Raw genomic sequence first — 23,286 nt, 5'->3', positions numbered from 1 at the left:
CTCAGTTTTTCTGAAGTCACTGTCACAGCCAGAAAATGTTGCTCCCACTCCCCTCGGCTTTCAGATGGGTGTCACTGCCTGGTTTTTAATTGCAAAGGAAGTGGCCTCAATGATAGGGGTATTCCCAAATGCAGGCAAGAGCATCTACCAATTCAGCTCACTCCAGCATGTCCACTTAATTAAGAAAAAAAGGGAAATCATCCAGAGACTAAAAATAGCCAACTTGAAAATTCATGAAGTGACTGATGGTGGTTTTTTAAACTTCTTTAGTGACATTTCTTTCCTGAAAAACTTATTTTAATAAAATTCTTAATTTTTTAAAATATATATGTTATCTATTAATTTTTTTAGAGTGGATGGAGGGAGAGGGATAGAGAGAAAGAAACATTATCGATCAGCTGCCTCCTGAATGCCCCCCACAGGGGTTTGAGCCTGCAACCTGGGCATGTGCCCTGACCAGCAGGGAATCGAACTAGTGGCCTCTTGGTTCCTGGCTCGACGCTCAACCGCTGAGCTACACTGGCCAGGTAAAAATTTTAAATTTTTTTAAACATAAAGATTACAGGAAAGTTACAGTACTCCAATATACATCGTTTTACCAATTATTAGCATTTTGCCACATTTATTTCATTTCTCTCTCTCAAAATACATAAATATACCTCTCTGCTCCTTTCCTGTCTTCTTCTTTTGTTTTTAAATTTATTTTTATTTATTTCAGAGAGAAAGGGTGAGAGTTAGAAACTTCAATGCTGAGAGAGAATCATTGATCAGCTGCCTCCTGCACATCCTCTCTGGGGATGGAGCCCAAAACCAGGGCATGTGCCCTCACCTAGAATCAAACCGTGATCTCCTGGGTTATAGGTCAATATTCACCATTGAGCCATGCCCACCCAGGCAATAGTTCATATTGTTGATGCTATTATATATGATACTGTTTTTTAATTTCTTATTCATTGGTAGTTTATAGAAATAAAATTGATTTTTTTTAATATTGGCCTTGTATCTTGCTATTTGCTAACCCCACTATTCTTAGTGACTTTTTGCTGGATTTCTTAGGGCTTTCTACATAGAAGATTATGCCATCTGCAAAGAAAGAGTTTTACTTCTTCCTTTTAAATATGTATGCCTTTTCTTTCTTTTTCTTACCTTATTGCACTGGCTAGGCAATCCAGTATGATAATGAATAGAAGTAGGGGGAAAAAATCCTTGATTTGTCCCCAAGATTAGGGGGAAAGCATTCCAATTAAGCATATTTTCCCATTAAGTGTGATGTTAACTATAGATTTTTCATAAATGCTTTGTATTAACATCTTCATAATTTTCCATAATATGAATGTACAAAAGCTTAGTCATCCATTCTCCTGTTCGATAGACAGATTATTTCCAGTGTTTTACCTTTTGAAACAATGCAGCAATAGCATCTTTCTACATATATCCTGGTATTATAGGAACTTTTACCTCTGTGGACTTCCAGAAGCAAGATTACTGAGTCAAAGGACATACACGTTTTCTATTTTAACAAATACTGCATTACCCTTCTACGTTCCTACCCACAACATGAGTACCTTTGTCCCCTCCCTCTTCGTCTTTGCTGCTCTTGCTATCAATCTTACTACTTTATCAATCTGATGGGTAAAATAATGTTTTAATTTGCATTTTCTTTGACTGCTAATTATTTTTTTCATGTTTATTGCTTATTGACCATTTACATTTCCTTTTCTGAAATCACAGACCCATACCTTTTGTCCATTTTTATTCTGGATTTGTCTTTTTTCCAGCAAATCTGAAGGTATTTTTTGAATATTGGGAATATGTCATTTGTGTATTACAAGAACTTTTATCAAATCTGTTCTTTTTCATTTAACTTTATTTATGATGGCTTTGGGTACATAATTTTTAAATATTTTTTTAAATATTATGTTATTGTTATATTTCTTACATTCACGTCTGGAATTTAATTTTGTATATGATGTGAGGAACCAAAACTTGGAATCTTAGACTTTGCCATGACTCTTCATATCTTGTGGCATTTTTCATATTTTCATAATACATTCTCCACCAAACTCATAATTCCTCTGGCTCCCGACCTTTCTGCTGTCACATTGCTGTGCTGTAATCTGAGGGAAGGCAGGAACCACATGTGTCTCTTTCTCTATTGTTTCCTTCAGGAAAGACCAAACAATTGCAAAGCATCTAGCAGGGCCTGCCATAGCTTAGATGCTCAGAAAACATCAACGGGAGGAAAGAAAGTGTGGACTTCATACCTGCATTACTATTGCTGCTTGGCAAGTTTAGTATTGTATGCTTGATGTGTAAACAGGGAAAATGTCATTTTCCTTAAAGCCATTCACTGCTCATGAGCTCACTCTGTTCCTTCCTCCTCCTGGGTCTTCTTCCTTCCAGGCTTTCCTTCTCTCTATAAATCTGTCTCATTCCATAAGGACTCCCTTCTTCACAGAGCCTTTCTTCAAAACCTTTCTTAAAATCCAAACTCTGCCACACTATTTAGCAGTTAATCCACAATGGGTTATACTCCTTCTCTAGTACCCATCACTCTGCTGCAGCCAGCTCATGAAATACGTCAGCTGCAACTGAAACAGTCTTGTAGGCCAAGGTCTCTATTAAGGCTGAAGTATAACTTCAAGATTTGTAATGGAAGCTCTTGGGTCAAAAAAAAAAAAAAAGCCAGCAAACTAGGAAAAACTGGAAAATGGCCCTGAATGCTGTTAAATACCAGAATGATTTTTCAAAGTGAACTTGTATAATTACATTTAATTTATCTAAAATGCATTTGTTAGCCCTAGCCTGGTGTGGCTCAGTGGTTTAGCGTCAACCCAGGAACCAAGAGATCACTGATTCAATTCCTGGTCAGGGCACATGCCCACGTTGTCGGCTTGATTCCCAGTGGCGGGGGAGGGGCATGCAGGAAGCAGCCAATTGATGATATTTCTGTCATGGATGTTTCTCTCTCTCCCCCTTCCTCTCTCTAGTAATCAATAAAAACATATCTTTCAAAAAAATAAAAAAACAACAACAGACAAATCCTAGTTAAGGCACATTCTACAAAATACCTGACCAGTTCTCAAAACGATCAAGGCCATCAAAACTGAAGAATGTCTAAGAAACTGTCACAGCCTACAGGAATCTAAGGAGACGTGATAACTAAGTGTAATACGGTATTCTAGATGAGATCTTAGAACAGAAAAAGGACATTAAGCAAAACTAGGGAAATACAAACAAATATGGAGTTCAGTTAATAATATATCGCTACTATCTCATTAGTTGTGACACATGTACCACAGTAATGTATTTACAGAACTGGGTGTGGGGTCTATGGAAACTCTCGTCATATCCTTGTAACTTTCCTGTAAATCTAAATCTATTCTAAAATAAACGTGCAGTTAAATATTTTTAAAATACAAGTTTGGGGAAAAGATGAGTACATGCTTATCTCCACAGCTGTCCTTTTTATTGCAGGGTGCTGGTGACAGTTTTGTAGGAGCTTTGGCCTTCTACCTGGCTTACTACCCAAATCTGTCCTTGGAAGAAATGCTCAAGAGATCCAATTTCATCGCAGCAGTCAGTGTCCAGGCTGCAGGGACACAGTCATCCTATCCATACAAGAAGGACCTGCCACTTGATTTGTTTTGATTGCTACTAACTCAAAAATAAAAATACCTGGAAATAAAATGTTCTTGAAGGTGGCCAGTCTTAATTAGCAGCTTACTATAAAACGTCCTCTTTTCCTTTCTTTGCAAATATTTTCATTTACTAAGTCATCCTCAAGCTTTCACTTATTTCTTTACAATCATTAATTTCCTTGCTTTTCATGCAAGAGCTCACCAGAAGTAAGGACTCCATGCATGACCAGGACCTGTACAAACACTACTACTACTCGAGAACTGGCAAACTCTACTGGCAACAGATCAGGAACACTAGCAGAGGTTGTGGACAAGGGTCTAGTCAGAGCAGAAAATGTTAAACAAGGGAATGGGGGTTTATGGATTGGACCACTCAGGCAGTTCCTAAGAGGTGCAGCTGATACTCAGCTTTGGCTTTAGCATTGTCAAAGCTTCTGGTTTCGCAAGAGAAGCCAGAAGTTTTGGATGTTTATTGAAATCTTTGAATGTTTACGTGTCAGCAACTCATTCTTTTTTTTTTTTTTTTTATGTAAACACCACCTGTGGACCACATTCAGCCCATGTGCTGAATAGACAAGTCACTGGTTAAGCCAGTATTTAGGTTTTTGTTTTGTTTTTAAAAATGCAATTCATGCATGTCAAAGACCCTTTACGTTGGGCTTAGCAAGTAAGATCAGGTGAAAGATTTTTCTTGTAACCCAACACCATTACGTACAGTTCCAATCTAAAAATAGCCAAGATCACACCTATTATGGCTCTGAACCAGAGCTTTAACAAAAGATGCCATAAAAGAACTATCATGCCACAAGCCTCTAAGACTCAGCAAGTATCTGCATCTAATTCCATTTCCAGAGAGCTTCTCTTGCATTTCTTCAGAGACACAGATTGGGCCCTGGGAGGGAACACCTGTTATTTTGAAACAGTACTGGTTCCTTAATGCTGGTAGTCATAGAGGGCACTCTTATTCTCCCACATAAATGCTTTAAATGGGGTAGGATATGAACCAGTAGAGCTCAGAAAAGGAGCTAATCCTTACCTTCAGCCAGAAATTCGACAAGTAAAAAAGAAAACTGGGCAATTTTGAAAATCTGTGGGAAACAATAGCTTGAGTGAGAAAGTACATAGATCTGGGCAGAGCAGGAGTCTTTATGTGAACATTAGGGATTGTCAGTGGAATTTCCAAGCTGGTTAGCTGTGCGTTAACACCAGGCCCCCACAGCCTTCATTCTAGCTTACAGAAATAACATAGAACCTCATATATATATATATATATATATATATATATATATATATATATATATATGTAATAAAGGAGTCCAAAGCTGTGCTAGAAAATCATGGATACTGCATTCCTAACCTGAGTTTGAGAATACGGACCAACAGTATTTTCCCTAAGTATCCTACCTAATAAAAAAGGTAATATGCAAATTGACCATACCATCGACACACCCACAAGCCATGCCCACAAGTCAATCAGAGCAAGTATGCAAATTAACCCAACCAAGATGGCTACAGCCACAGAGAGCAAGGTTTCCCAGGTAACAGAGCAAGCCAAGCTTTCTGTGAGCCATTGCAGGCCTAAGCCTCCACTCAAGCTACAAAGTTTCAATTATAGAAGGTAGACAAATTCAAACAGAAATGGCGGCAGAATGGAGCTTGAGAGAGCAAGCCAGGATTGCTGGCGGCAACAGGGGAAGCAAAGCTTTCCGCACACCCTGGCCGGGCCCACCCTCTGCTTAAGGCTACAAGGTTTCAATTATAGAAGGTGAATTAACTGCCACAGAAATGGCTGCTGCCCAGAGGGAGCAGCAGGCTTGGCTCCGCTCCAGGCTACAAAGTTTCAATTGTAGAAGGAAAATAAATCCCAGATACCAGGGCCTCTGCTTGGGTTGCCAGGGGGCGTGGCCAGCCTGCAAACCACCACAGGCCCCTCGCTCAGGCCGCCCCACACCCCAAGGGAACCCCCACCCTGATCTGGGACACCCTTCAGGGCAAACCAGCTGGCCCCCATCCCTGCACCAGGCCTCTAACCTATCTAATAAAAGAGTAATATGCAGATTGACCATCACTGCAACACACAATATGTCTGCCCCCATGTGGTCAAAGATCCTGCCCCCATGTGGACACAAGATGGCCACCACAAGATGGCCAGCAGGAGAGGGCAGTTGGGAGGCACCCGGCCTGCAAGGGAGGGCAGTTGAGAGGGACCAGGCCTGCAAGGGAGGGCAGTTGAGAGGGACCAAGCTTGCAAGGGAGGGCAGTTGGAGGTGATCAACCCTGCAGGAGAGGGCAGTTAGAGGTGACCAGGCCAGTAGAGGAGGGAAGTTGGGGGCAAACAGGCTGGCAGGGGAGCAGTTAAGCATCAATCAGGCTGGCAGCGGAGTGGTTAGGGGGTGATCAGGCTGGCAGGCAGAAGCGGTTAGGGGCAATCAGGAAGGCAGGCAGGCAAGCAGTTGGGAGCCAGCAGTCCTGGATTGTGAGAGGGATGTCTGACTGCCCATTTAGGCCCGATCCCATAAACGGGCAGTCGGACATCCCTCAGGGGTCCCAGATTGGAGAGGGTACAGGCTGGGCTGAGGGACAACCCCCCTCCATGCACAAATTTCGTGCACCGGGCTTCTAGTACTTGTATAAGCACAAATCAAAAATAGTTCTCATGTTTTCCTTTGTGTTAGAAAGCTGAGGCTGGCTCCCTTCTTATCATTCCTGCTCACCTTTGCCATCTCTGTTACTGCATGGGAGTTTTTTAAAGACCACTCTAGAGTGTGACTGCCTTTTCTATGAAGATCAAGGAGGAACAGCCTGGAAACTCTTGCACAAGTCTCACTGTGGAAAATGTTCTTTCAACACATGAAACAATGGTTATTTTTTAGTAATGAAGTTGTGTTTTTAATTTCAAATAGTGGGGAAAAACATCACTAAGAGACAATAGTACAGGCTATTTTAATATATTTTATTACGGGCTATAAAAATATCCAGAAAGATAAAGAAATGTGATGCAATGATATATGTCCTAATATGAAGAACTTTCTTTCACTGTATTGTTTTCTTCACAATGGCCTTCAAATCACAGGAGGCAGAGATGCCGTGTCATTTCCTCTTCTTTTATTACATGCTGCAGAATTTCTGAATCAGTACCCCGCCCTCAGTCTTCTCATTTATAAATCAAATGCATTTTCAATCCATTGTTCAGATGGAGCGTATTTTTTTATGTTCCACAAAGAGGACTTTTGCTCTCACTACAGAAGGAGAAAAAAGGATTATGACAGAAAACTGAGTATCATTACCATTTTCTAATAAAAATACGTATCAGACCATGAGCCCTCTCTTTTGCCTTACTTTCCTTTGACATGGGGATGGAGTTGACTTGCAAGCTCAGCTCCTTGATCCCAGAGGCCAGAGAAAATGGAAAAAAGGAAAGGGCCAGCCAACCAGTGGCATCGTTGGTACCCCAGGTCATACGTCAATCAATGTGAAATATTCAAATTAAAAAAGAAAATTATGGGCAAAAGATGGAAAACACTCGATGTCATCACCCAGTTAATATCCACTCTTGTAGGGGGTAAGCAAGGACAGACTGGAGCTGGACTCCAGAAAAAGGGCACTGAGAACTGAGCAGACAGAAGAGCAGTAACATCCACATTAAGCTCATACTTTCCAGAGATGCTTTCATACCCCAAATATGGACTTTCTAATTTGGTAACAAAATTAACATTATAACCACAATCTCATTATTATAAATATAGGAGAGTGCAGTTCTCTGAAATAAACCAAAACAAAAGTGCTAACGCTCGGATGAAAGATTGGAGACTCGATGCTAGGCAATAAGGTTTTCATAGTTCCTATAATGCTCTATAGTCCTCCATTAACTTCATCTATCTGTTTATCTTCTATAGATCTCTTTCTCTCTCATCTTCCCCAAACCACCCCCCCACCACTCTCATACATACACACACACACACACACACACACACACACACACACACCAAAAAACAAAAAATACACCCAGGAACTCAAACAACTATGATATAACAATTCACTTGTCCCTACCATACAAAGAGGTTTTAGCTTTTTTTGTTGTTGTTGCTTCTTCTCTTCTATAATCAACACGGACACTCTATAAAGGAGATGCCCAAACTGTCTATGATGAAGGGTTAGCTAGGGAGCTTACTGAAATAAATCCCTGCCCTCATTCTGGTTCCTCAGATCTAGGCTAGGACTGAAAGTCTACATTTTTAAACCCTCATGATTCTAATGAGCAGCTGGATTAAGAACCATTATCCAGTCAATAGAATTTTATCTATAATATTAATAAAAATAAAATGTACATATTACATAGGGATATTTTTCATATATTTCAAATCATCTAATATTAAATATAAGTAGGACTGATGCTCCTTCAGAATCCAAGGAAGACTACAAAACATAAAAAGGTAGAAAAAAAAAACAAAAGTTTCCTATCAGACAATATTATTCATTGCAAGAAATATTTCCCCATGTTTTTCTACATACAGCTAAAAAGATAGATAAAAGAAGGAACCTGTCTTACTGATAACCAATCAGGAGATTACGTAAGTGTGAACAGGAGTAACTGACAAAGATTAGCAAAGCAAGGCTTTATTTATAAAAATGTTTTGATTCATTCCCTTAATTCAAAGAATAAATACTAACGTCCACAGAACTGTGTTAGGCAATGCGGAGTTTACAAAAGTGTAAGAAGAGTCCTTAGCCCTGTGGTTTGGCTCAGTGGTTGAGCGTCGACCCATGAACCAAGAGGTCACTGGCCTGATTCCCATTCAGGGCACATACCCAAGTTTCGGGCTCAATCCCCCATAGGGGGCATGCAGGGGGCAGCCGATCAATGTTTCCCTCTTATCGATGTTTCTATCTCTCTCTCACTCTCCCTTCCTCTCTCTCTAAAATCAATAAAAACATATTTTTTTTAAAAAAAAAGAAGAAAAAGAGTCCTTGGGCATCTGGTGTGGAGGAATAGCAGTAAGAGGTAGGAATGACAGTGGGGCTTCATGGCCTTAAATGCTAGACTGACCACAGGGGATGGTCCTGATTAAGAAAGAAGAAAAATCAGGAAGATTAATTTGGCTCCATGTAATAGAAAGAATAGGAGGCCTGGAATCAAAAAGGTTGGGTTCGCATGTGGGCTCCATCTTTCTCTGCTCTGAGTCCCTGGGCAAATTTCTCAAAATACTCTATCTTCCCATGAGAGAGATAACTCCAACTCCCTCACAAGGCTGCTGCCAGATACACAGTGAACACTCAACGTGTGCTAGCTGAGCACTGCTATCCACAATCATAAACATAAATTTTGTCAAAATGCTCTCTGCTTACTACATAGAAAAATGAATCTGTCAAGTTCTTAACCTACATTGAACCTAAACCCATTCTGCTTCAATTAAAGTCTACATTGTCTTGTTTAGTCATCCAAGGGATTAAAACTGGCAAGTTTTCATTTTCATGATAAACCTTCATATATTTAACAACATTTAATAAGCTTATGCCTCAGCCTTTAATCCTTCCTCCTCAGAAATTCGCATCTAGTTTTATGTGAGGAAAAGGAGTTTAGAAGGACAGAGGCTGCTTCTAGCCATAGAGTAGACTATGAAACGCTTAAACAATTGAGAGTGTTCCTGTTTCCTTAGCTGATTTTCTTCATAAAGCAGACTCACAAAACATTACCCTTAAACTAACCATTTATTAGAATATGCTGGGAGAGCTGCCCAGCTATTTGGTACCCTAAGCCATGGGCAGGCCCCAAGGCAAAGAGCACGCAAGCCTGCAGGGCGTCAGCAAGTAGGCGGGCAGAGAGCCAAGCAGCCTGATGTCCCAGAACATTCTCTCCTGAAAAGACAAAGTGGTGCTGCCACGGCTGGTACCCCTCCTTACCAGAAAAATCCTAATCGTCTGTTTAAAATTTATATTATGAATCTTTTCTCCACTTTAACTAAGGTCAGAACTGTCCATGGGTGTATCCTTCCCCAATCTCAAAACTTAAAACCAATCTAACAAATAAGTTCCTAACACAGAGTCCCCTTGATATCTAATGGTTCTAGGAACATCCTCCTCGCCCCCCCCTCCCCGCCACGAATACCAAAATCCATGGATGCTCATGTCCCTCATATAAAATAGGGTAGTACTTGCATATACCTACATACATCCTCCCTTATACTTTAAATCATCTCTAGATTACTAATAATATTTAATACTATGTAAATGCTATCCAATTAGCTGTTATATTGTACTGTTTAGGAAATGGGAGGAAAATAAAAGTCTGTACATGTTCAGTACAGACATAACTACACGATACACATCAACACATAACTCCCCCCGCCCCGCCCCGAATATTTTCTCTGCATTGGTTGAATCCACAGATGCGGAACCCATAAGATACAGAGAGCCAGCCGTACCTCCACACTAAAGATGAAAATTCCAATACATTTTCATACTTAAAATAGTACAGAGGTTATTCAACATTTATTAATGTGGGAGCTCCAGTGGCGCAATCGGTTAGCGCGCGGTACTTATAAAACATTTATTAATGTTGTACAAGTTCCCAAAAAACTCTACAGGAGCTAAAATGCGAGAACATAGGCATGCCTCATTTAATAGCGCTTCCTTTACTGCATTTTGTAGATGATTGCGTTTTTTACAAATTGAAGGCAAGACCACCCACCAGCAAAAAGATTATAACTCGCTGAATGCTCAGATGGTGGTTAGCATTATTTAGCAACAAAATATTTTAAATTAAGATATGGACAATGTTTTTTAGACATAATGCTATTGTATACCTACTAGTCAGTATAAACATGACTTTTATATGTACTGGGAAACCAAAAAGTCCGCATGACTGATTTTATTGCAATATTGCAGTGGTCTTGAACTGAACCTGGAAGATCTCTGAGGCATGCCTCTACTTTATTGTAAAGCTCATCACTTTGAGTTTACATCAACGGATACAAAGAAATCAGGAGGAGAAAAACACCACACAATCCAAAATCATATTGCTATGTATGGTCTGAATATTTGCATCCCAACCACCCTGAATTCACAGTTTGAAATCCTCACTCCAAAAAAATGATGGTATTAGGAGATGGGGCTTTGGGGAGGGGCTTTGGTCACGAGGGTAGAGCCTTCATGGATGGGAGTAATGTTCTTAGAACAGAAACCCCACTGACCCTGCTTGCCCTCCCACCAGGTGAGGACACAGCCAGAGGGCAGAGGCTATGAACCGAGAGGGCCCTCACCACAAACGACCACGCTGTCACCTTGATCTTGGACTTCCCAAGCCCCAGAACTCTGAGAAATAAATTTCTGTTGTTTATCAGCCACTCAGTCTGAGGTATTTTGTAATAGCAACCCAAACGGACTAAGACACATAGTTTCTCATCCTAGTAATTTTCCACTATATAAGGTATCATCCTGAAATTCAGACTCCTAATCATCAGGTACAAACCTAGTTCCCTTTTTACTATAATAAAGAATGACCAGAAATTTTAACACCATAAAAATAGCAGGGAATTTTATTTCCGTTAAAGAATGGAACTCACACAATTTTAAGGTGACAACTTCTTCTTAGAACCTTTTTTAAATGCCTCCTCACATTGGTCCAGCCCTTATTTTTATTTTTCTTAGACACTGATGAATGCAGCACAAGGAACAGTGGTTGTAAGACCTTCTTAACTCAGGCAGCTATGAATGTAGCTGTCAGCCAGCATTCGCACTAATGCCTGACCAGAGGTCAGGCGGCGGTAAGTAGGTTTTAGCCTCCTGCAAACTCTCTCAAGAACAAGTGCTACAGAAGGTGGTTCAGGCTCGGCCTTTGGAGTCAGATGGTCCTGATTTCAAACCTTTGTTTTGTCCCATGTTTTAGCTGTGTGTCCTTGATTCTAATTCCTCAACTACAAAAGAGTATTCAGATTGCCTGGAGAGTACAGGTGCTTGTGTTATGATGGATTCATAGCATCTGAAGACATGAAGACTTGTGTAGGTAAGCAAAGAATATACAACTTTCCATTCTGTCTAGGTATTCACAAGCACTAGTCTGTTTCCTTTCTCCCAGAGACCACTGTCTTCAGTGACCTATATTGTCCTTTTCTTAGTTGTTTCAGGCAATAAAGTAAATTCGTTCCCTATAACTCCATCTTGATTAGAAGCAAGAGTTTGAGTTCTTGTTCTTAATGAAAAAGCTGATTAGGAGGTTAAGTGTCTGTCTTTCATTATTGATTAATTTTGGGAAATGAGATTCTGGTACCAATTCCAATTCTGATCACCAACTGGATGTCTTCAGTTAACTTTCTCCTACAATTCAACTCAATTCTGACACTATCTACCTAGAGAGAGTAACTCGGGAATAGCCAGATGGAAATGACACCAGGAATGGGGACGGGGCATAGAGCTTCCACAGGTCTCAGAGCTTGTTACTCTCCCAGAATCTCCACGTGTTCACCAACCCAGAAGCCCAGTACAGAAGCAATCATAAAGGGGCGCTTTAAAAGCAAGGGCAGAAAAATGAAATGAATGGCGCTAAGTTTTCAAATAAGGAATTTGTTTGCTAGTTGATTTTGCATAAATCTGCTCATGAAATGCAAAAACGGGACAAGCTTCCATCAACAGCAGTCAGGAGCTGACTCTTGTTTGTGAGCAGGCAATCAGGCCTTGGGACAAATACTTATATATAATGAGACCATTTAAAGGTACCGTTTATTATGTTCTTTTAGCAGATGGTATAAAATAGAAAATGAAATGTCCTGCCCTCCTGCATTAAATATATAAAAACCATACTTCGTGAACTAAAACCTGGACCTACTTCCTTGCAGATGTTCCCAGGAGATCCTTCCCTCTCCTTCTCAAGATATTCAAATCTTTGTTTCCAGGGCAATACCACTACTCTCTTTACATGGCTGGTTTCTCACCTCAGATCTTTGGATAACTATCTCCTACAAGCGAGACTGACCCTGATCTATCCTAGCTAAAGTTGAGATCCACCTCTCCACAACTTTATCTTGTATCTCAACATCCTGCTTGTTTCTCATAGCACTTAGCATAGTTTGCTTTTTTTTTTTTTCTTTCTCTCCGTTCCAAATCAGACCAAGCGCCAAAAGTGCAGGGACTGAGCCTGTCGTGTGTTGCAGCACATCCTGGCAGCTGGGATAGTGACTGGCACCACAGTAAACATTCAATGCACACTGGCTGAATAAATGCTAATGTCAAGAGGGCCAAAAACCTGCCACTGGTCAGCATCGGTCTGAAAAGAGCAACAGGCCTTGAAAGCATTTGACTTTATTGTGGAGTAACTTTTCTGAATCTTACCAAATGGATCATAATGCAGTAGAGTCAGTTTCTCCCCTAGGCGGCTTCTCTTGGTGTTGAAGGAGAAACCTGTCCCAGCTTGGCTTACCATTCTCACTAGAATGTTCCTAAGATTTAAAAGTAAGCTGTTAGAAGCTGAAGAAATGGATTAAAATCAGTCACAAGGAGATGGCACATTTTGAGAACCCTATCCCGTAGTGTTAGTTGTGGGATATCCCTTGGCCCTCAGAAGGTTTAGTTCTAAAGGTTTAGACTATGTGTTCTGTAAGTCACAATTTCAGTGGTTTTGATTCCCAAAGTTTGTTTTATTACAGAATGCCTTGGTAATGACCTAACCAAAGCAATAACCACATTGTAGGAATACTCTCAGACGCCCACCTCTTAGAAGGAGCAGAGGTCAGGAGGGGAAAAACACACACAAATGTACTGGTAACCCTAGGTGGCCGGTCTGGAAATCATAAAAATAGCTGTCTCATAAGACCCCCATCTACCATCTACCAGGGATGAGCAATAAGAGTAAAATCAGGAAGGGACAAAATTAAGGGATTAGAACTTTTCTATTGCTAACATCTAACACCTTTTCCCTCTTCATATATTTCATTTAAGTTATAGTCCTCCAAAGCATAAAGTTCATGTTTTGGGACCTTTTAATACGTTGTACTGTTTGTTACTTTTTCCTATGTCTTGTCTCCCTACGTAAAGCATGCTGTTTTATTTCTCATCTAATTCCAAAAAGAATAGGAAGCACCTAAGATACATTATACATCTTTGCATCCCTTTCCATGTTAAGTTCAGTGCCTCATACATAAGAGGCATACAGTATTTGTTGATTAAGAGAGATAATATTAAGCCATTCGCTCAAAAAAATTTAACAAAAAGCTATTACGTGCTTACTCTGTGGAAAGCACTATGGGAAATGCAAAACTCTATTAAGGCTGCATCAGCACCCTCGAGAAACTAACAGTATAGTATGCAAGGTGAGTGTGTACAGAAGGTCTGTAAGGCAAAACATATATGACAAATGTCATAAGAAGAATACAAAGAACATGAGAGGCAGGGAGTACCTCTAAAGAAACTGAAGGCATGAGAGATTCCTACAGAACCTGGAGGTGGGAAATTCCCACATAAATAACAGGATTCTGGGAAAAGCTATATGAATCAATAAAAGATACTGGAGTGGAGGGAACACCAATATACATATTTAACTTTAATTAAAAAAAAAAAAACAGAACAAAAACCTAGTCTTGAGGATTTGTGACATGTCTTGGGTTGTAAGCAAAGGCTGCGTTAGAATTTTCCTATTTTTAACACACAACAAATCTTCAGTTACTGTCTATAAAATTTATTTTAAGATAACAGTTTGGTATTTATAGTCTCTCTGGTACATCATGAATTCTTTAATCTTTGCTATTTTTGAAATGCTTCTACCGTGAATGCAAAGGATTATAAAACTCATTAAAATAGGCTTTATAGTTTAATCAGATCACAGACTGTTCTGCTAGACTCCTGTAGTGGGCTCCAAACAGCCATCGGTCCTCAATTTGAGGAAACAAAAATACGATGGTAGTCTAAACAGAGCTGGGCACACTGATGGCTTCTTAGGAACAAGACAGCAAGAGCCCCTGTAAGTAAATTATTTGAATGCTCACTTAAGTAGGTCAATTGGGCAAAAGGAAAAATATTTTTTGAAAGAGTTCACAGGGCCAAAATAATTCACCATGTACGTAGTCCTCAAACCAACTTTTAGAAAATGGGAGGCCAAATGCTGGTTACCATTAAGGATGTATTGGCAGCAGCTGGACTAAGGAATGTAACATGAACAAGTTAAAAAAAAAAAAACTTTTACTTACTTTGATTTGCTCTTGGCAACTTTTTGTAGCAAGGACAGGATGGAAGAGAAAAGAAAAAACATCCATTTATTATCTTTCTTAAGCAAAGTTCATATAAACGTCAGTAATAACCAAAAATATTTACGTCACAAAGTACGCCATGGGCTGTCACTCAGGTAACTACTGCCTAGCTACTAGGGGTCTTGTTAGGGTTTTGTAACACAAGGTAAAAAGATCCAGACCAACACAGTTCTGGACGTAATGCTCTGCACACTCCCTTTTCAGTTGGACTACCTGGACTACCTTTCAAATCTTTCTAGTGACATCTGCTCCCTTTATTCCCTTTCTAAGGTGCAAATGTTTGCACTGGAACAAGGATCTTGTTTGACACGTTAACCTGGGGGAGGAGGAGAATAACCTAACTGGGCAGTCAGCCTGGTGCAGGGAAGAGCACTGTCTTGGGAGTCAGCACTTCTCTCACTGCCCAGCTGTACGACCTTGGGAGTCAGCACTTTTCTCACTGCCCCTCTCGGACGCTGTTTCCTTCTCTTTAGGGTTCCAAACGAATGGACTGGAAGTTCGGAGGTTTTTCCCAGTCCGAACAAACCGTGGTTCTGCTGACACACCCCTGACCGAGGGCGGGAAAGGTCCCCACTCCTGCTGTCCTAACGAACCACAACCAGACCCCGAGGTGCCCCGCAGATCGCCCAGACCTGCTCGCCCGCAGTGACACGCGCGGGGCATGCCGGGCGCTGTAGTCCTCAAGGCCTGGGAGGCCGCAGCCACAGCCACAGCCGCCCGCCGGCGCGCCCGTCCGCTCTCCCTGGGCCCTGCCAGTCGGGGCCTGCCTGTCGTTGCCCCCGCCCTCACCGCAGGCCTGGCCGCCGCCGCGTTCTCCAGCCTCACTTACAGGAGACAGCCGACAGAAACATGGTGACAGCACCTCCAGCGCTTCCTCCAGCGGCCCAAGGTCACTCAACAAACTACTTCCGGGGCACAGGCCTGTTCCGGAAGAGGCGGTCTGAAGTGGCCCGCAGCCACGCCCCTCCGGTGTAAACCTGGAGTCGGACCTGCTTCCCACCTGTGCTCTTTACTTGCCAGGTGTTTTGTGTGTGTGGTGAGGGGTGTTGGAGTCCCCTTCCTTTTGCTGAGTTGCTTTGTTAGCAAGCGTTCAGGGTTGGCACCCCAGGCCGTGGTTCACTCCTAGGTCAGAGTTAGGTGCTTTCCATGCAGGCTTCTCCCTGAAGTACAGTTGGCTTGAGAGGCCCCTGTGTAGACATGGTTATGTGTGTGTGTGTTTTATTTGAGTCCAGATACCTTCCTGCTAGGTATCTTCTTTCTCAGGGTCCACAGTTTCCAGGCGGGCAGGACTCTGCTGTATCTAAGCACCTAGCACAGCGCTGGGAATGATCACTGAGGTTGGGAGCTCGCACATAACTTGCTTAGAGTCACAAAACTAGTAAGTGGCAGAGTCAGAACTCTTTTTTTTTTTCTTTCTTTTTTCTTATTTTTTTGCAGGGTAGCAATGACTGAGTGCATTTTATAGATAAGAAAACGGAGGAAACTTGGGCGTGAAGACTCAGGCAGACCCAGGTCAGAGCATCTGCCCCACCACACACACTCCCTGCCCCCCAGGTCTTGCCCTGCAGAGTCAGAATTCTAACTGCAAAGACTCATGCCTTTCCCACTAGACTTTGGGACCAAAAGACTTGAAGAATCTTTGAATCTTCATGTCTCTGCAAGGAACCTGGGCTTCTTTAACACCATGGACTTCATCAATAACCTCATTTCCCAACAAATAATCAGGACTTATGGGGGTTTTTTTTCTAATCTGTCATTTTATCACTAATTTAAATCTTACAACCACATGAAATAAGATTCATTCTCATGTATTAGTTCTCCAATACTACAATTCAACTCAACTTTTAAAATTAGGACTGCCCTTGCTCTTAATACCTCTAATGTTTATTTTTCCGTCTAATAATTTTTTTAACTATTTTTTAATTGATTTCAGAGAGGGAGAGATAGAAACATCAATGATGAGACTCATTGATCAGCTGCCTCTTGCATGCCCCCTACTGGGGATCAAGCCCCCAACCTGGGCATGTGCCCTAACTAGGAATCCAACCGTGTCTTCCTGGTTCATAGGTCAACGCTCAACTGCTGAGCCACACGGGCTGGGCTCCCCTCTAATAATTTTTGATCCTCACCTTCCCATAACCTGAATCCAACAACTGAGCACTCTGTAGGTGCCCAAATCCTTTCTTACCTTGTGCAGTTCAGCTGCTGACAAACGAAAGCTTCAGGTGTTCAAAAGAGTAAGGGTTCTTACCTAGGAAACTTCTTTAGAGGATTTATAAGAAAAGAACCCAGGACTGGAACCCTAGGAACATGAATTCTAATCTTCGTTCTGCTCCTTGGAAAGTCATTTCAACTCTTTAGACCTCAGTTTCATGCTCAGTGTGGGCACTGGACCAGTAGGTCTCATCCCTGAGGGTGCATCACTTATCTGTGGTCTGTTAAGAGACCCAGATGCCAGGGGTGAGGCTGAGAGCCCATAAAATAAGCGCCCCCACCATGATTTTCTATAAAGATGCATTTTAAATATATCAATAAGTTGACAGCATAGTATAGTAAACAAACCATATGCCTACTTTAACAAATGTTAATAGTATGTGTCTGTGTATATTGAATTAAATATATATAAAATATTTATAATGTTTTATATAAACATTAAGTATATATAGTGTTCTTCCTAAGCTGTGTGAAAATAAATTGCAGACATAACAACCTTTCAACCCTAGATATTAAGTATCCTTAATTATTTATGTATCTCTCAAAAATAAGATTATAACTACAATATGTACTATTTTCATTCCTTAAAAATTAATAATAGTTTCATAACACCTACATCATATTCAAATTGCCTTTTATACCTGGTTTCAACAGAAGCAGTATCCAATCAAGGTTCAATAACTACCTTTAGTTGTTATAGATCTTTATTCTCTTTCCAATCTAAAATAAAACCCCTCACTTATTTTTTTAATGACACTGAATTTTTTTATTAAGGTATTACATATGTGTCCATATCTTCCCATTGCCCCTCCACCCCACTCTCATACATGCCCTCACCCCCCTGCTGTTTCTGTCCATTGGTTATGCTTATATGCATGCATACATGTCTTTTGGTTGAATGACACTGAATTTTTAAAGAGACTGGGCTAGATTCTCATAGACTTGTCTGATTGTTTTTTTTTATGGTGTCATTTTATTTGTTCTTCTATTCTCTGTATTTCCTGTAAATTAGAAGGCAAATCTAAATTCTTGAGTAGATTCCACTTAAAACATTTTTGACAAGAGGATGTCATAGGTGATGCTCTCAACTTCATGTTGCAGTATATTAGAAGGTCCGGAATGTCAGTTGCTAGTGCTAACTTGAATGATCTCTAGATCTCTGCATTGTAAAAGTAGATATTTTTTTCTCTCTTTGCAGTTTTATGTGGGGTAATATTTTGGCATATGAAAATATCCTGTTCCCCAACAACCTTTCCTCATGATGTTAGCATCCATTGATCTTTATTTTTTTTTGACTCAGTAATTACATTTGGGGTACACAATAGCTATTTTCTAACTTATATCACTCCTTCACTTATTAGCTACTTTTCTTCTATAACGAAGAGCTTCCTATCAATTGAGACTGAATCATTGTTCCTCCTAAAAAGGCAGGATATGTGTTATCTTTTTTCTCTTTAATTAATATTCAAGTAAGAAGAGTCACTTCTGTAAGAGTCACTTCCAATGGGAACAAAGAAGTATTTCCCCTTTCTGTGATTTCATTACTTTAGTATCACTATAATGGATTTTTATTCATTGTTTTTGTAACCAACCATGTTTATTAATATTTTTGACAGTCAGATTTTCCCAAATCAGCCACTTCTCCAAGCTGCTATTGCCATTGGGAGCCCCTTCCAGCTGGTCCAATGTTCTTGAACACACTCCCTCTCCTGCGTCCTGTCACCAGCTATATCAGGTCAACCTTGTACTTTCCCTGGCCCAGACCTGAAATCAGTCATTTCTCCCTGAACTCTGCTTCCTTTCTGTAGATGATACCTAGAAGCCATAATCTAATGCACAGCCACTGGATTAGACTTTAGTGGATTTTAAGCTTTATTTTAAATTATGGAATCGTCATTCAAATGCAACCAATGCAACCTGTATCAGGAGCTCACTGTGTAAAATAAAGCTTCATGTGTTGAGAATGTTCTCAGAGCCTTGGACTCCGCAGGTCACAGAAGCTCTGAACTAAGGAATGGCCACATTCTTCTCCAGCCCCATTGCCTTTATTCTAGTTTGAAGTTTCAAACCCCACCCCCCAAGGCCCTAGAGCTTTCTGCCATACTTCCCAATATTTCTGAGCCTGAAAATGCCGGGTCCAGTCAGGAGATAGCCCTGTAGGCACTTTATCAGCAACAGCAGGAACAGGCTAGAGCAGAAAACCACTTACGGCCTGGACTGCCTCAGAGACAGGAAACAGCATTTCAGAAATAATTCAGGACCAAGATTATGGAGTATCTGCGTAGACTGAATGTTTGTGTCCCCCCAAAATTCATGTGCTGAAACCTAATCCCCAATGTGATGGCATTTGGAAGGGGGACCTTTGGGAGGTGATTAAGTCATGAGAGCAGAGGCCTCATGAATGGGATTAGTGCCCTTATAAGACACCCCAGAGAGCTCCCTCACCCCCTCTACCATGTGAAGATACTACAAAAAAGTCAGCATCTGCAGTCTGCAGGGAGGGCTTTACCAGAACCTTGGAACATGCTAGCACTCTGACTTCTAGTCTCCAGAACCTTGAAAAATAAGTGCCTGCTGTTTATGAGCCACCCCATTATGGTATTTTGTTCTAGCAGCCTGCACAGACTAAGTCAGTATCTCTCTCTGAGAGTCTGTCATCAAACTTTTGCCTCCTCCCCCACCCTCCATAGAATCCACTCTTGTAAAGCCCCCAGTGACCTCCACGATACCAAACCCATGGTCAATTCTTGGGCCTCCTTTTACTCAGCATCTATCAGTGTCATTTTACACGGTCACTCACTCTCTCCTCCCTGAAACTCTGTCTTCACGTGGTGTCCAGGTGTCCACTGTCTTGGGTCTCCTTCTACCTCATCCACGATTCTTTCTCCACCTCACAGACCTCTCAGGAGAGGCGCACCCAGGTCTCAGAGGCCCTGGGTCTCTTCTCTGTCCACACTCATTCCCTTGATGGTCACACCTACATTCCTAGTTTTTAAAAAAAAAAATCTACAGGCTGAAAACTTCTAAATTTATATCTCCAGTTCCAACCTTTCCTCTGAACTCCAGATCGGTGTGTTTAACCACCTATGTGACATCACATGCCCAAAATCCAATTCCGAATCCTGCTTTGCACCCGCCAGGCTTCCCTCCTATCAGTACATGGCAATTCCACTTTTCCAGTTGCTCAAGTAAAAAACCTGGGAGCCAACTTGACACTTCTTTCTCTCACACCCTAAATCTAAGCCATCAGAAAAACCTGTCACTCAAATGCCACCTAATACACACACACACACACACACACACACACACACCTGCTTTACGTTTTTCTATAACACTTATCACCATTTCATATTACTTGTGTACTTGTTGATTTCCTTATTGTCTGTCTCTGTTCACCAGAATGTAAACTATTTAAGATCAAGAACTTGTCCTGCTCACCCATTGCTGTATTCTAGTGCCTAGAACAATGCTTGTTACATCTATTAAATATCTGTTGAATAAATGAATGAATTAATGAATGAGACTAAAATGAGAGGCACCATACAAATGTTAATTTATTGCTAAATATTTACATCGAAATGGCAAAGTTAAATATTTGTGTATTGTCGATAGTTTCAGAGTTCAGTAGAATTTAGAAGTTTGCTCTTAAGAAGAGATAAGCATATGAACTGTTTCTTTTTTGTTGTTGTTAATCCTCACCAGAGGATATCTTTGCATTGATTTTTAGGGAAAGTGGAAGAGAGAGGGAAAGACGGAGAAACATTGATGTGAGAGCCCTAGCGGGGGAGGAGCCTGCAACCAAGGTACATGCCCTTGACCAAAATCGAACCCAGGACCCTTTAAAGCTTCACAGGCCGACGCTCTATACACTGAGCCAAAGTGGCTAGGGCTGAACTGTTTCTGGAAATTCTTGAAGTAGAAATGAAGTAGTGGCTTTCTAGTCTCATTACTTCCACCTACATCCACCTGTTACTTACACCTAACACGTTGTTGGCAGTTGGTAGGTGTTAATTAAAGTGTTTGTTAATACAGATGTAATTCATAATTTGGAGGGTTTTTCCCCCCTGAATTTACATAATGAGCCCTTTACACCTTATTAAAGTACAGAACAATGACGACAGCCCAAGTTGAAAGGGTGGGGTGGCATCTTTTTGGGCGGGAGAGGTGCTGAAGGGAGGGAAAGGTACAGCTATCTCACCTGGATTCTCAGCCCAGGAAAGCAGATGGAGGAAGACAACATTTATTGAATGCCTACTCTTGCAGGGCTTAAGACACAGGGCCTGTGTTGTGTTGGCCAACACTGGATTCCCAGAACTCAGCACTGGGATTCCAACCAAGGATCTGGAGGCTGTTCTTCTCCTCTGATGTGCTGGGAGGCCCCATGACCACTGTCCAGCCCATCATCCTATCTGTATCCCACCTGACTGTTCTGGTTGCTAGAGTCCTGATCCTGGCTCCCTGACCTGTCCCACATGGGCAGAGGGAGGGAGACTGCAGGAGGCTGGGCTCCCTGCAAAAAACTGGCACCTTCACGAGCTCAGACACCTCCAGGCAGATGGGACCGCTTCAAACATGGGTCCTCTGCCTGAACAACTTAGTATGACAGCAAAGACTTCCTGTGAGAGCAAGACTGAAAGCTGGCAAAACCAGGGGGCACCAACCAGGTTCAACCTGAGTGCAGTAGGTATCCTCAGGTTGGCATTCAATCGCCTTCCACAATCTGGCCTCCGCCTCCTATTTCAGCCCCATCTCTCTCCACTGGGCCCTGCTGAGCGTGGGTCCCTTTCTGGATGAAGTCTCTGCTGACCCTCCACCCCCAACCCCACCCACCTCCTCCCCACACATTCTTCTCACAGCACCTATTATGCTTCTCTCACTCCTCAGATCATTGGTCAGCCGGCCCCTGGCATCTAGGTCCCTTGAGGGCCAGAGCTCCTGAATCTCACTATATCATCCCCCAGACTCACCCCAAACAGGAGCTCCTGACACAAGGAGGCTCCCCACTCACTTTGACAAATATGAACTGAGCCCCTTCTGTCATCTGGGAACTCTGCCTCCAGCCATTCTCTATATCTTCAATCCTGCCTCCCCTCCCAGGTCACCAGAGACCTGGAGAGTGGGAGGAACTGGGGAAAGAATAGAAACAAAGGCACAAAGGAGTCTTAAAAATGAACAGTGAGCATCCTCCTGGGACTAGAGTATGTGAAGAAATGAGGGGGATGGGCTCTCAGAGGACGCCCTGGGCTGGGTAAGGAAGGAAGCAGGTGTTAGAGTTGGGGGCTAGGCCTTGGTTTGATGGGCAGCGGGGAGTTAAGGGATGTGATCAGACCTCTGTAGTGGCAGCACCTGAAGTCACACCATTCTCCTGGCTAATTGGAAGAGAGGCAGGGATTCTCCCGTCCCACCAAATACAGGCTCCCTACCTCCCCATCCCTTTCTCTGCTCTGCATGTCAATGCCTATTGAGTATTTGGTGTTTTCTTAGTAATTGATAAGTCCTTCCTATTCATTTATCTTCAACCAGTCCCTGAGCCCGTTTTGAGGGGGGGGAAAGGGAAGGAGAAAGGCATCATAGAAGCCTTTGAAAACTGGCTAAAAGCTATGGCTCAGCTCTCCCAGGAAATGCGCAGATGCCTGTCCAGAAGCAATTTCACCTGCTCTCCAGGGTGCACAGCCTCGCTGCACATTGGAATCACCTGGGGAACTTTATAACCTACTGGTCCCTGCCTCCCACCCCCAGGATTTTTACCTTAATTGATCTGAGTGCAGTTTTTTAGAAAACTCCTTGCGAGATTCCAATGTACTCTCAAGTTTGAAAGTATCAGGCTAGGGATTTGTGGACTCCAAGTTAAGACCCCTGTCTTAGACCATAAATTCCAGGTATGTCCATTTAACTTTGCACTGTGAGCAGCACCTGCCTGGGTAGAGACAGGAGGGGAGAACATGGCCAATTTAGAGGAATGAGGAAGTCTCGAAGCTGTAAATAAAGAGAGTGGGGGCTCACATACATTCCAGAAGGCTGCAGAACACAGCAAGAGGCGTGGAGACAGAAGACAAAGAGCAGGAAGCTTAACTGCCTTCCTGAAAGATGGATGGAAGTCCAGCAGACAACACCCTTCCCACCCACATACCTCACCTGCCCAAGAAGAGCCGCAAACATTATCAAAAGGCTGACAGAATCAGTCTTTGGGGAAAATC

At 41.9% G+C, this 23,286-nt stretch overlaps 2 protein-coding genes across 3 annotated transcripts in view; one reads left to right on the top strand and one right to left on the bottom strand.

Annotated features, from left to right (window-relative positions):
• RBKS (ribokinase) overlaps positions 1–3,695 on the top strand; it is a 73,626-nt gene extending 69,931 nt beyond the window's left edge. For both annotated transcript variants that reach the window (XM_054727886.1, XM_008162285.3), the window contains exon 8: positions 3,478–3,695. In XM_054727886.1, coding sequence (XP_054583861.1) covers positions 3,478–3,651 — 174 coding nt within the window. In that variant the 3' untranslated portion in view covers positions 3,652–3,695. The remainder of the gene's footprint in view (positions 1–3,477) is intronic.
• A 2,878-nt stretch (positions 3,696–6,573) lies between these two features.
• MRPL33 (mitochondrial ribosomal protein L33) lies at positions 6,574–15,763 on the bottom strand. Its single transcript, XM_008162286.3, has 4 exons — positions 15,705–15,763; positions 14,816–14,834; positions 12,966–13,072; positions 6,574–6,880 (listed from the first exon to the last, which is right to left on the bottom strand). Exons 1-4 carry the CDS (start codon positions 15,724–15,726, stop codon positions 6,831–6,833), a joined length of 198 nt encoding a protein of 65 aa, XP_008160508.1. The 5' UTR covers positions 15,727–15,763; the 3' UTR covers positions 6,574–6,830.
• Positions 15,764–23,286: the final 7,523 nt, after the last annotated feature.

The sequence above is a fragment of the Eptesicus fuscus genome, chromosome 16, assembly GCF_027574615.1.
Source record: "Eptesicus fuscus isolate TK198812 chromosome 16, DD_ASM_mEF_20220401, whole genome shotgun sequence".
Classification (NCBI taxonomy): domain Eukaryota; kingdom Metazoa; phylum Chordata; class Mammalia; order Chiroptera; family Vespertilionidae; genus Eptesicus; species Eptesicus fuscus.
The sequence above is the reverse complement of the archived record's forward strand: the minus strand, read 5'-3'. Positions and strand labels throughout refer to the sequence as shown.